Genomic DNA, 14,725 nt, shown 5'->3' on the forward strand with positions numbered 1-14,725 from the left:
CAAACCCCAGTACCATTAAAAAAAAAAAATCAGGTAAGAGATAACATCCCCTCCTGCTGAGCAATTCAGGATCATGGAAGAGAAACATTTGGCAGTACAAAGGGACCTGGGCCATGTCTTTGGAGGGGATCTGTATTTCCAGGATCCCTCTTAGGAACAGGACTGCTCAGAGGCAGAGCCTTCCTCTATGCCTTGTAAACCACCTCTTCCACCTGCCCAAGGGTAGGAAGAACCCAAAGGACCCAGGGCAGGAGGCCTCTGTGCCCCCAGGCTCTAGATCTATACAATTGGGAATAAAGCCCAGGTTGTTGTCTTCCCAGCCCCAAGACATGCTGAGTCAAAGCTCTGGTTCTGTGAGAGGCCATGTGAGACGGAACTGAGTCTCAGAGCAAAAGAACTGGGTTACTCACTGTTTTGGGAACAATCTGTTTCTTGGGCTGCCCAATCTTGAAAGGAATCCTGTAAGAGGGAGAGACAAAAGGGACACTGTGAGAAATGGGGAAGAACTGTCTGAAAGAATGGGTGCTGTATGGCCCTTCTGCCCCAGGAGAGTGAGGTGTGGCAGAGGCTCCCTACTTGGTATTTAGACTCTCAAGCACTGATGGGCATAAGACCATCAGCACCCAGCTCGGTTATGGGAGACAAGTCCTCCCACACAGGCTCTTGGGAGACTTGGCAACTTTGAAAAACTTATTTTGGCAGACTGGGGTTTGAACTCGGGGCCTTGAGCTTACTAGGCAGGTGCTCTACCACTTGAGCCACAGTGCCAGCCCCCCAGAGGCTCTTGGGTACCACCTCCTTCCCAGAGCATCTTTCCTCATGGTCTGTCACTTTAAAATACACTGAAAAAGTAAGGGCAGGAAAAGGAGAGACCAGAAGCATCACTATAGTCCTTGAGTCCTGAGGAACTGCAAAGCAAGAAATTCAGGTTCATTTTAACAGCTATCATTCTCAGAACATGCCTTTATAGACCCACAAAAAAATCACTCATCTTCTTTATGAGGTGTTTCACAGTTTCTCTGTAGGGGGACAAACTGTGGCTCTGTGGGACTTCTTGGGATACTGAAGAGAGATGACGCATTTCAAGGGCCTTAATGACTGGCTAAGCTGTGTTATTTTCTTGGGAGAGCTAACAAAATCCAATGTAGCTCACTGGGAGAAGAATCTGCCATCCAGACTGGGTCTGCCTTGAACTTGCTAAGGAACTCTGTGCCTCAGATTCCCCACTTTAACCTGGAAGAGGTCTGGGTGAACAGAAGGAAGACCAAGGGACCAGGCCTGGGAAGTTGAGCACCAGCCTAGCCTCTAACCTACTTAACCATGTTGTCCTTTGCAGCTAACTGCTGTGCTGAGACTTTCCCTCTTATTCTGCAAAATGACTGGATTAAACTAGGTAATTTAGAGGTTTCCTCCAGCCACGGGAAATTCTATGATTCTATAGTCCTTAGAAGAAAAGAACCATGGCCAGGCAAGAAAGCCAACATAGTGCATCCCAGTAGCAACACGAACAGTAGTGCTGCACCCATGTCCTGCCCTCAGTAGGAACTGAGCCCTGGGATCAGCTGAGGGAAGCAGCTTGAAGCCAGCCTCTCTTACCAGTCGCTCAGCTCTTCATCCAAACCACCTGGTGCCAACACTGTCCCAACTCACTCCACAGGCCCCAATCCCCCCATCCTCCTTCCCTTCTCCCAGCCTGCTTCCATTTGGCCCAAACTGACCAACACTGTTGCTAAACTCAACGGTATAATTAACCACCGATAATAACCCCAGACAGCGAGCTGGTAGGGGGGATGGACAGCCTGAGTCACAGTGGTTTAAATTTAATTTCTGGAGGACATCCTGTTTATTGTTAACCCAGCCCCATAATTTGGGAGTGTTAACCCTTGGGGTGGGGGCTGGCTGAGTCACATGGCTTCTGCAAACAAAGCATCTTGGCTGTATAATTACCAGGGGGAAAGGTAAGCTTGGGAAGTGAAAAGGGAAAAATGAAATTGCTGTTTCCCATTCCCAGATCTAAAGAGGAAAGGGTCACAGGTGCAGCCTCATTCCTTTCCCCATGATCAGGGATTGGAGGTGACTGCTGGTGAATGACTGCCCTGGAGGACCACTTCGGAAATAATGCAAATGAGGTCCTGGTGGCACTGCACAGCAGACACTTGTTCTGAGGCAAGCACGCTGCAGCGTAAAACTTCCAACAGGAAGCAGAAAACCTGGTCTCTGTTGCTCTGTCAGCCTTGTCGTTTGAACAAATCAGCCCCTCTGGAGCCCCATTTCTTTATGTAGGAAACGCAGGAGTTGGAATATTTGGTACCCTCCACTTATCTATGTGGACTCTCCATCCCATGCAGGGAGCAGGATGAGAATCCCAAAAACTTCTCCGAGTGGCCTAGCGGTCTGGTATAGAAGGTCAAGAGTGCAAGAGCCGGCACTTAACTTCAATTGGCTGTAGTGCCATACCTCATTCTAAACCTTAATTTAGAACCACAGTATTTTTAGAACTTCAGGTCATTACAGAAAAAATTTTTTTCCAGTTCAACCCTCTCATTCTGTAGATAAGGAAGCAGATCCCCAGAAGTTCAATGACTAGCCCAGGGTCACTGCTGATTCACAAGAGAACCAGGAACGAGGAACAAGCCACCAGGGATGTTGATTTCTGGCTCAGTCTGCTCTCTGTCATTCACAGTTCAATTGTATTTTCATGTGGCATTTGTTATATGCATTTGATTAAAGTGCTAGTCTTGGCTGGATAAGGTGGCTCACGCCTGTAATCCCAGATACTCAGGAGGAGACAGAGAGGATAGCAGGTCAACGGCCAGCCTGGGAAAAGAGTTAGTGAGACCCCACTCAATAAATAAGGTGGGCATGGTGGCATGTCTTTAATCCAGCTATGGGTAGGCACAAGTAGGAGAACTGCAGTCCAACGCTGGCCTTTGGGCAAAAAAAAACCAGGAGACCCTATCTGAAAATAAAGCAAAGACAGCCTGGGGCATGGCTCAAGTGGTAGAGAGCCTGACTGGCAAGTGTGAGGCCCTGAGTTCAACCTCCACCACCACCACCACCACCACCACCACCAAAAAAAAAAAAGCCTAGCTTTAAAGTACTGGAGGGCCGTGTGTAGACTATGTGCTGTGGAGATAGAGCTGTAGCCACTGCTGGTCACCTCTGATGGCAGCAGATTATTTTCACTCAACTCACCTACCTATCACCCGCAACTCTACCTGCGGGTAGAAAATGAGCTTTTTATTTAAAAACTTTTATATTTATAGAAAAATTGTGAAGTGTGATAATTCCCATATCCCTCACCGTTTCCCCCTCTTATTAATATCTTACATCAGTATATACATTAGTTACGATTAATGAACCAATATTAATATATTGAAGTCTATGCTTTATTCACATCTCCTTAGCTTTCCTCTAATGTCCTATCTCAACACCAAGATCCTACCTAGGTCTCCACGACATTCTGTCCTTAAGTCCTCTTCTGTGAGTGCCTCTTGTCTGTGATCATTTCTCAGACTTTCCTTGTTTTGGGGGACATCGATTATTTTAAGCGGTGCTGGTGAGACATTTTATAGAATGTCCCCAACTGAGATTTGTCTGATGGTTTCCTCCTGACTAGCATGGGGTTGCAAGTTTGGGGAAGCAGGACACAGAGAGCTAGTTCCATGGCATCTCACTCAGGGCACATGCTGTTGCCAGGGGTTAATACTGGAGCGTGGTCCTTCTCCACTGGGAAGGTACTCTCCCATCCTCCTCCACTTTCCTGAGCTGTCCACTTCAGGAGAAAGCCACTGTGTAGCTGGGCCCTACCGACTTATTTGATGATTTGGTCAATCAGTTATGTCAATATGGACTTCTACACTTTGGGTTCTAAGCCAATGTTACTTTGATTCTCAGACTGACTTGGTTTCAGCCATTAGCAGCTTTCACTTGGTTCCTGTGGCCGGCTGACACATCTGTATCAGTGTGCATGCTGTTTAGCACTTCCTTACTCTAACTGTAAGATGCTCCAGGCTCATCTGTATCTTTTCCTGCCCCAGCCCTAGATTTGGTGGAGGAATTTAACAGCTTTCTACAAGTTATTATAATGTGATCTCAGTCATCCTTTCAGTCCTCCTTTCCTCCACCTAGTACATTTCCCCTGAATTGGCCATGTGGCTGTTTGTTAATCCCTCAGATTGACACTCCTTATAATTTCCTGTCTCCAACTGGGACATTTTCAAGTCCAGGACCAGCACAACTTGGACTGTGCAGGGAAATGTGGCCATGCCCACACCACCCAAATAGAAGGCCTTCCTCCCCTGCTGGCTTAACTCCAGTTCTTAGGTCTACAGTCTTGCTTACCTTTACATAAGAGAAAAAGGGATTGGGAAGGAAGAGAAAAGGAAAAAGAAAAAAAAAAGCAGCCATAATTTCCTATCTAGAAGATGACCAAGGTTAATGGTTTGGTAGTGTTGATTATATGTATATTTTAATTTTCAGGAAGAAAAACAACTGAGGTAAATAGGCAAATGTTAGTAGTGGTTAATTTTGGGTGGTGACAATATGATTACTGTTTATTTCTTTGCACTTTCCATATTTTTTTCAAATAAACCAAAACCAAAACAAGCAAACAAACAAAAACCCCAACCAAACCACCATCCTTTAGGTTTTTTTATTGACTACAAAAATAGCATCTGATCAGGGTTAAACACTTGGGACACATGAAAAACACAAAGGACAGGCACACAGATACACACATGCCCCAAAGGAAGCAACAAGCAGCAATGCCCTGGATCTCAGTATGGGCCTGAATTTGTATGTAGGTGTATTGTTAGCATTGCTACACCCGCACTTGAACCTAGGGTGTTGCACACTAGGCAAGTGCTCTGCCACTGAGCTACATCTCCAGCCCTTTCTAAAAATTTTTATTTATTTATTGGTGATACTGGGATTTGAATTCAGGGCCACTTGAGCACCCCCCCACCCAGTCCTTTTTTGCTTATTTTCCCAATAGGGTCTAATGTTTTTGCCTGGGGCTGGTCTCAGACCTGGATCCTCCTACCTACACTTTCCACTAGCTGGGATTCTAAACAGGTGTGTACCACTATAGCTGATATATTTGTTGGGATGGGGATCTTGCTAACTTTTTGCCTGGGATGGCCTCGAGTTGCAATCTTCCTGATTTCTGCCTCCTGAGTAGAAGGAATTATAGGTGTGAGCCACCATGCCCAGCCTTAAGTTTTATTTAAAAAAAATTTTTGTGAGACAAGGTCTTGCTAAGTTGCCTAAGTAGTCCTCAAACTCGCAATCCTTTTACTTCTTCCTCCCAAGTGCTAAGATTACAGGGGAATATTACCATGCCCCTCCTTTTTGAGATGGGGTTTTGGTATGTTGCCCAGGCAGGTTTTCAACTCCTGGACTCAAGTGGTCCTCCAACCTCAGCCTCTAAAGTACCTGGGACTATAAGCATGCACTACCTCACCTAGATATCACACTGATATTTAAGAGATAAGAGAAATAAAACTAGTGGTGCAGGTGAATAATGAAAATGTATTACTAAGTCTAATTCTGTAATCTACATCACTTATTGTTAGTCATTTCAACTCTTTCAAACTTTTCTTCTAAATAAAAGCTCTAATAGCTAAATCTAATAGCTAAGTCCTTTGTGCACCAAGGATTTGTCACCTAGGCTAAATTCTCAGAATTAGAATCAACAGTCAAAGCCAGATGTGGTGGTTCACGTCTGTAATCTCAACAATGTGGAGGCCGCAGCAGGAAGGACCCTCTCTATCAAAAAAAAAAAAATGTTGCTGGTGAAAGGTTAGATACATATTCCAAGGCTTTGATACACTTTGCCCAATAGGTGCTTTTTTTTTTTTTTTGGTGGTGGTGCTGGGGATGCAACCTAGGGCTTCGTTCATGCTATATAAGCATTTACTGCTGAACCATACTCTGCCCTCAGAAAACATTGTTTAAAGAGGTGAAACTTTACATTTTGCACCTTGCTTTGCCTTGTATCCCTGGACTTTTCCCCTGGCTTAGTGCTTCCCTTTTACTCTTGTCTGTGTGCTTAATGTACAGAAGTTTGGATTAGTATGAAGTCAAATCTGCCATTCTTTGGGGTCATATTGAGAAAGTCCTGCTTCCTCTACCCTGACAACCTATGCACTGGCCCTCCAAATCCACGGTGTAGATCCAACCAACTATGTATCAAAATTATTCAGAAAAAAATTGCATCTGGGAATGTGTATTGATGATTTTCTTATTATTCTCTAAATGATAGAATATTAACAACATTACACAGCACTTGCATTGGATTCAATATCATAAGTAATTTAGGAATGATTTAAGATGTAAGGGAGGGTATGTGTGTAGGTTTATGCAAACACTACACCATTTTACATTAGTGACTTGAGCATCTGGAGTTTGGTGTCCTGGGAGTCCTGAAATCAATCCCCTGAAAACCCCCAAGTCATCCCTAGGGATGAATGGACTTATTTTATTGCTTTCATGTCTTCTTTTTATTAAGTTACACATGTGTACAGTTTCATAAGGCAACAAAAGCTTGCTAAGTTAAAATGTTAGTTCCTAGGCCTTTAAATCTCATTTACCATTTCAACAAGGCTGTTTTTTTTTTTTCTTTTTTGGTATTTATCTTTGCATCCCTGAAGAAAAATGGTTATATTGGTCTTTCTTGATTGTCAGGTTTTTAAGCACTAGCTACTTACTTTGGAGGCTCAGGATCTAGCTAAAAAGGAAGCACTTTTGAGTGCCCGCCCCTACTTACTACCACACCTGCCACACTCCCCTTTTTCTTACTATAGTTCTAGTGCAACCATCAGATCATTAAGTTGGCACACTGATTTTTTCCATCCTGCATCTGTGCCCAGCAGTTGTTCAGTCACTCAACCTCCAGAAGACTGCTTTCTAGTCAATGCATGGAACCACAATCTCCTAAGTCCCCAAGCCAAATCCCCGGCGAAGCCACTCCAGGTCCCTGACCAATAGAAATAGCTGTGAGTTGTGAGTTATTGTCATGCAGTAGCACATAACTAATGATACTGCATCATCTTCCACCTTTCTATCATGTACTTAATTGTCTCATCCCTGATTCCATTTGCTGTGAGGCCCCACTCTCTAGGTGCATTCTCATCAGCTATTCTCTCCTTTCATCCTGAAGTGGTCTCACTGTGGCCTTTGCCTTGCTCCAACGTGGACTGCCTTTTATCCCTGCTGCTGCACCCTCAGCTCTCCCTTCACTGGCCTCTCTGGAATTCTTTTGAATGCCCTCCCATTATCCACCCCCTCAACCTCCTCTTTCTTGTTTTATTTCTTTTTATTTTGTGGTACTGGGGGTTTGAACTCAGGGCCTCATACTTCCTAGGCAGGTGCTCTTGTTTTACTTCTTATTTTGGTTAAAGAAATGTGTGTGTACAGAAGTTAATTTTTCAGACTTTGCATACACAAACTTAATTCTACCCTCAGACTAGTTAGTTTGGTTGGGTATAAAATTACGGCGGGACATATTTCTTTCAGAATTTCAAAGGCATTACTTCACTGTCTTTTTACATACATCCCAGCACTAAGTCCCGTTCAAGTCTAAAGCCACTCTGATTTCTATTTTTTGCATGTAACTAGTTTCCTTTTCTTTCTTAGTTTCTCTCTTCTTCCTCTCCTGCCTCTTTTTGGTGGTATTGGGGATTGAACCCAGGGCCTTATGCTTGCTAGGCAAACTCTACCACTTGAGCTATACTCTTAGCCCCATTTTTATTTTCTTTCTGCAAGCAAGAGGATTATGTTTGCCCTGATGTACAGATTTGTAACATATACCCTGAGGGTCTGTTTTCATCCACTGTGCCAGGTACTCACAGTGCATTTTCAACTTGGCAATTTCTGATCTTCAGGTCTAGAAATAAAAGACTATTACAATTCATCTCCTCTCCATGTACTTTCTTTACTTCTGATGTTATAATTTTGATGCTGACCTCTAATGTCTCCGTTTTCCAGCATTTTATCTTCTAATGCTTCTTTTTGCATTTCTGCTATCAGATTTTTCTAAAGCTTTATGACTTTTAATTCCCAATAAGATCGCTTCACTTTAGTGTATTTTGTAAAAGAAATCCAACTGCTAATAAAAAGCACCTGGCCATTCATTTTTTGTTTTAAAAAACAGAGATTTAGTTTTATTAATAATAAAGAAAAGAGGGCTGGTGGAATGGCTCAAGTGTTAGAGCACCTGCCTAGCAAGCAAGAGGCCCTGACTTCAAGTACCAGTATCAAAAAAAAATTAAAATAAAGAAAAGAATAAAGCATATAGTTTTTAGAGATTTCCCAAAACAGGGCTGCTTAGCAAAAATAACTCAATATACCTTGTTATTCTCCATTTACAATGTAATCCTAACAACAACCATCTTAAAACATTAGAATGTCAAGGTTGAAGTTGCATGATTTTTATTGCATATTATTTATTTAGGTATCAGGTTTTTAGTTTTTAAGAACTCTAGTTCATTTTCAGGATGTCCCTTTTATATGGTGTCCTGTTTTTCTTTCACAGATATCTCTCGGAGGATATTAATGATAGATTTAAAAGGGTTTCTTCTCCCTTTATAGTCTCAGTTTCCCTCCAAGTTGCATTTGCTTGTTTGTTTATTTAGTCTTTTTTTTTTTTTTTTTGGGTAGTGGTGTTTGAACTCAGGACTTTGTGCTTGCTAGGCATCATGCTCTCCACTTGAGCCACACCCCCAGCCCATCTTTAGTTTTTGTCATAAATACTTTCCTTAGATGTATGGTAAACACCCCCAGCCCATCTTTAGTTTTTGTCATAAATACTTTCCTTAGATGTATGGTAATTCTTGGTTGCCGGTTCACATATATGACTAGAGGTCAAGAGAGCCCACTAGCAGTTCTGTGCACACAAATGTTGGTCTACTGTATAGAGTAAACTGACTGAACATTTTTACAGGGAACTCCCTGATGACAATATCTTTCTAGTCTTTTCTCCTTGCAGGGACAATTTCCTAAAGAGTATGCTACCAGTTTCTTCCTTTGGGAATAAAGGCCCAGCTCAAAATTCTGAGTGGAAGAGCCTGTATGTTGGGGAGTGGCAGGAGCATGTCAGCACCCTGCTGTGTGGATACTCATTTCCTCCTCCTGACTTCACTATGGCACTTGATACTCTTTCTAAGTGGGCCAAGGTTTTGTGAGCCTGAAGCTTATATAATTTTGCATGCCCCTTTAAAGAAAAAGAATACCAAATTACAAATATACAAATAGGCATAAAAGTGAAAACTTAGTGAAAAAAGTTTAATAAAGTTTTAAAAGTAGACAATGATAAGCATCAGAAAATCAGGAGTACCTAATATTTTTATTAATCATCTGCTTGACACCTCTGTGTGTGTGTGTAAAATTTTGGTGGTATTAGGGTTTGATTTTAAGGTCTGTTTTTTTGCTAGGCAGGCATGCTAGCACCTAACCCACGCCACTAGTGACACCTCTATCTACATTTTTATCCCTACCTTTTTTGGCTGCATAGTTTTTGATTGTCTCTTCATGTGACAGAGTTGGTAGCAACATTTTCTTATAATGAAAAGAAAGATAATTCAATCTTTTCTCTAGTATGGTTGAAACTTGTTTTCTACTACTGACAGTTTAGAAAAGCTGCTTTTCAGCTTATTGGTAATGTGTAAATATAAATCTTAGGATTGTTGTAAAATTTAGGAAAATCAACTGTTTCTTTCACAAATCAACTGTAAGATTTCAGGGCACATTTCAAGTTTCTTGCACAGTGACTAATCCTGAATGCCTTTCAGTTAATGACAGTAACAAGGTTGTCATCACTGTCCTTGTAGGAGGGCATATCATGAGTTCTATTATCTTTTTTATATCTTTCAGGCTAAATCTACCAGAAATGTGTTCATATGATTTGCTCCTCCTCTTCATCAACTGGAAAATCAAACAATCATGGTTCCAATTTAAAACTGATTTTATCTCCTTAATGGATTGCTAGTTTTTGGAGCAATTTGAAAATGCTTCATTACTTTGCTTGGTTTCAGACTGGTGTCCATTGATTTGCTTACTTTTACCACTTGTGTTTCATTTATTTTTAAATCCAATTTCCTCTTTAGTTTGAGCTTTTTTTTTTTTTTAAATGAACACAGGGCCTCATGCATGCTAGGCAAGCACTCTACCACTGAGCCTCACCCCCAACCCTCCCCTTTAGTTTTTAAAATAAAGTTAAAGATGATCAAAGAGGGCATCTTTTGTACATGTCCAACTCAGAGTCAGCAAATTCCCACTTCTTTCATTAAAATTTTCCAAAAAATATCTAGAATTACAGTTAAAACAGTGTATTCCCAACTTAGTGTATTCCTCAGTGCCACCCCTAATAAAGGCTTAGGCTACTCCAAAACTGACTGGAACGAGGGGTAGTATGAAGAAGACAAAACAGGAAGTGAAGACGGAAGGTTCTTTAAAAATGAGTTGCAGTATAAATACTTTGTTATCGGTTTGCAAAAACAGGATCATGTGAACACATGCTTATGGTCCCCTCCAAGGGTCTTGGACAAGGTCCATCAAGTCAGGACCCCCAAAGCTTAGATTTTCTTAGTTTCATGTAGTAAGTCCACTTTGTGTCCCCGAGTACAGAGTTCTCTGAAGGTAGGGGACCCTTTGTCCTTCTGCTAGGGTGAAGCAGACAGTGTCCCAGTGGAAGGGAGTGGGGGAGAAGATGTTAGGGCTACAAACTTACTCATAAACAGCTTTCTACCAATCCTGACCTTGGCCTTGGCTTCAGCCCCCTTGTGAGGTACCTGGCACCACAGATCCCGATCTGTTGAGGATCTGTTGATATACTGTGGGATGGCTCTTGATGTCCCCAAAGCCAGTTTAGAGCTTGGCTTTCTTGATTAATGCTGCTGTGTACCTTTCCTGTGCAAACTGCTCACGAGTATTTTTGGAGAAACACGAATTGAGTTTTCTTTGTCACTGCTGAGTTGCATATTCTGCGCAATCCCTAATCAGCTATATGACGGCAAATACTTTCTCAAATTCTGATGAAGTTCAATTTACCTATTTTCTCTTTTGTTGCTCATGCTTTTGGTGTCCTAGCTAAGAATCCCTTGCTAATTCAAGGCTAGAAGGACTTCCCCCTGTTTCCTTCTAAGAGTTTTATAGTTGGGCTTTTACATGTAGGTTTTGATGCATTTTGAGTCAACTTCTGTGTATGGCATGGTGAGGTCAGGGTTCCACTCATTCCTTTACAAACAGTATCTAGCTATCTTGGTGCAGTTGTTGACAAGATTTTGTTCCCCATTAGATTGTCCTGGCATCTTTGTTAAAAGTAAATGACCATAAAAGTAAGTGTTTCCTTCTGGACTGTCAATTCTACTTCTTAATCTACATTTCTATTTTTATGCCAGTATCCTAATTCTGTAGTTTTTATGTAAGTTTTGAGACTGGAAAGTGTGAGTCCATCAATTTTCTTCTTTGTCAAGATTATTTGGAATATTTTGTGTCCTTTGTGTTTCCATATGAATTTTAGTGGTTTATTTTTTATACTTAATTTTTTTGGTAGTACTGGGGTTTAGCCTCAGGGCCCTGTGCTTGCTAAGTAGGTACTCTATCACTTGAGCCATGTCCCCAGTGCTTTTTTTGCTCTAATTTTAATCTTTCAGATACGGTCTTGGGTCAGCCTTAGACTATGAGCTTCCTACCTACCCCTCCTAAGTAGCTGGGATTATATATATATATATATATATATATATATATATATATATATATATATATGTGTGTGTGTGTTATGATGCCTGGCTTTTCTGTTGAGATGGGGTCTCGCTAACTTCTTACCCAGGGAGCCCTCAAACTGTGATCCTCCAGATCTCTGCCTTCAAAGTAGTTGGGATACGTACCACAATGCTTGGCATGTATGTACTGGGGCTTGAACTCAGGGTCTCATGCTTGCTAGACTAGACAGGTGCTCTACCACTTGAGCCACTCTAGCAGCACTTACTTATATTTCAGTCTTTACTCCATTTACAATTTAATTGTGTTGCTAGCCAGTTTAATATATTAAAAATACTCTATCTTTGAAAAATCATTTGCTTGGTGTTAATACTTTTACTATTTTGTATCACAGACTGATCTACTCTTTTGTCAATGACATAGATTTAATTATTTAGGTTGATAAATGCTCTAAACACCTAGTAAAGTGTTTATACTTTTCTGGGTTTTTTGAGGGGGCTATTTTTCATTTGTATTATTATTTAAGACAAATTTCAAAATCATCTGCTGTGTCCCTCCCTCCCTACCAAAACCCCACAATTATATTTAATATCATGGAAAATGCATTATATTTATAGGGTTTTTTGTTTGTAAAGAATCTACAGCATTATAAGTATCAGGTTTACTCATTTAAGGCCCTAATATTTCCTTCTATTCATCAAGTCTTTTTTTTTTTTTTCCCAGCACTTGAGTCACCCCACTAGCCCTTTTTTGTGATAGGTTTTTTTAAGACAGGATCTCATGATCTATTTGCCCGGGCTAGCTTTGAACTGTGATCCTCCTGATCTCTGCTTCCTGTGTAGCTAGGATTATATGTATGAGCAACCAGTGCCTGGCTTCAAGTCTTTTTGTTATGTCCTGCAGTCTTAAGATTTTTTTTTTTACATTTATACAAACACTATATAGGTCCTTTACATTAATTTTGTTAAATATTAAATCCCAAAGTAACATTTATATGTGAAATATTTAGCTCTACACTGTGTATGTCTTAGGTGCATAGCATGGAGTTTTTAGCTTTATATGTGTTGAGATATTCCATGGAATTTTATATTTTCACTTTATCTTGCTGGTGAATTCACCCCCAAACTAGCCACAATACCTACATACTTAACCTATACAGGCCAAAAAATTCAACTGGGGGAGGGACCAATTAGGTTTTCCAGCTAGACAGTTTTATCATTTAAAAATGATAAAAATCTCTTTTTTTCTTTCCCAGTATTCATTGTCTTGTTACTGTGTTAGCTAGAAGATGTATTAAAAATGTTTCAGACTTTAGAAAGAAGGCTTCTTGTCTAATCTTTTACTATCAATGTGAAGGGAGTTGCTGATTTCAGCCAGAAAGCCTCACAATGGTAAGGGAATCTCTTTCTGTTCCTAGATTACTAAAAGACCTGAAAGACTGTATCCTTGACTTCTCCCAGTGCCCTTTCTGCATGTATTCAGGAAAGCAGTTTACTCACTGATGACCCATCATTGTGATGAACTGAGCAAATACACTTCCTAACGCAGAGCCATCTGGTCATTACTGAAGTGACTCGGCTTGGCAAAGGATCCAGGTGAATGAATGTTGATGGGTCTACGCATTCTGTTCTGAGTGTGATGCATCACTCCTCAAGGGCAGGGACTGAATGCTATGCTTCTTTGCAACTCTAGCACCGTACTAGACATACTGCTATTCTCAGCCTTCCAGTGAGTGGACAGCTAATAAACATTTATCAAGGGCCACCTTTGTACAAGAACTATGCTAGGTTCTTGGGACATCAGGATGAACAAGAAAGTCTCATTCTATGATTCAGGGAATGTATAGTCTAGTTTCACGCAAACAGTAAGCACTGAGTGAATGATTAAATGAATGAATAAAACAAATGCATTGCCCCAGGCCCTGTAAAATACCATATTGTGATCTAAGGTTCCTGGGTGGGGGGAGGGGAGGACAACCTACTCTTAGATATGGTTATATGAAGAACAAATAAAGGTAACATTGGGCTGGTGGAGTGGCTCAAACAGTAAAAGCACCTGCCTATGAGGCATGAGGCCCTGAGTGCTACCAAAAAAAAAAAAAAAAAAAAAAAGTAACATCACCCTTGGGCTTTCAAACTCTATCTGATCAGAATTAAACCTACAAAGGGTGCCACCAGTCAGCTGCAGTCAGTCCTGAATGCAGGAACAGTGCATTCAATGGAGACCAAGAAAACAGCTGGCTTCAGAAGTAAGGCCTGGCCAGGCACCTATGGTTCACACTATAATACTAGCTACATGGGGGACCGAGACTGGAAGGATTGTGGTTTGAGGTCAGTATGGGCACATAGTTTGTGAGACCCCCATCTCCAAAATAATCAAACCAAAATGGACTGGAGGCTTGGCTCAAGTGACAGAACGCCTGCTTTGCAAGTGGGAAGCCTTGAGTTCAAACCCCAGTCCCATCAAAAACAAAACAGAAAACAAAAAAAATAAATAAAAAATAAAGCCTGGAGAAGTTACCAGAGCATGGGTCAGGGAAACTATTGTAAAGATCCTAAGAGGTAATACTAAGGAAGAGATGTCTCTTGGGTTAGTTCCATGGCAGCAAGGGCAGATATGATCCTACTGTGCCAGAGAAATACCCAGAAAACTGAGGCAGGTACCCTGATGGCAAGGTCAAATTCTCTCTGCTGCTGAAATGGAGCATTTTTGCAGGAGCCATTGGAAGGTGCCACGGAGGGGAAGGGAAGAGAGGGCAACCCAGCTACACTTTGCAGACTCTTCTGCCTCTCCTTCCCTGTTGTCTAGTCAGGGCTGGTAGCTGGGACTTTCTCAAGAGAGACAGCTGCTCTGGAGGGCCATGATGACAGTGAGTGACAACACTGCAGCACAGTATCTCCACAGCTGCACGTGTCTGGGACCTGCTGGGTCACGTGGGCTGAGGTCCATGGGTCTCAGGCCAGGGAGGCCCACTGGGCCTCAGGAATTGCTGTTCCTTCTCCTC

The 14,725-nt window shown here is 41.6% G+C and overlaps 1 protein-coding gene across 3 annotated transcripts in view; it reads right to left on the reverse strand.

The window, feature by feature from the left end:
- Bin3 (bridging integrator 3) overlaps positions 1–14,725 on the reverse strand; it is a 75,287-nt gene that overhangs the window by 30,263 nt on the left and 30,299 nt on the right. For all 3 annotated transcript variants that reach the window (XM_074055172.1, XM_020156659.2, XM_074055171.1), the window contains one exon: positions 411–459. Coding sequence is in view for 1 of the 3 variants with exons in the window: in XM_020156659.2 (XP_020012248.2) it covers positions 411–459 (49 nt within the window). In the remaining 2 variants the exon portion in view is untranslated. The remainder of the gene's footprint in view (positions 1–410; positions 460–14,725) is intronic.

This window comes from Castor canadensis, chromosome 14, assembly GCF_047511655.1.
Source record: "Castor canadensis chromosome 14, mCasCan1.hap1v2, whole genome shotgun sequence".
In the NCBI taxonomy this organism is placed as follows: Eukaryota; Metazoa; Chordata; class Mammalia; order Rodentia; family Castoridae; genus Castor; species Castor canadensis.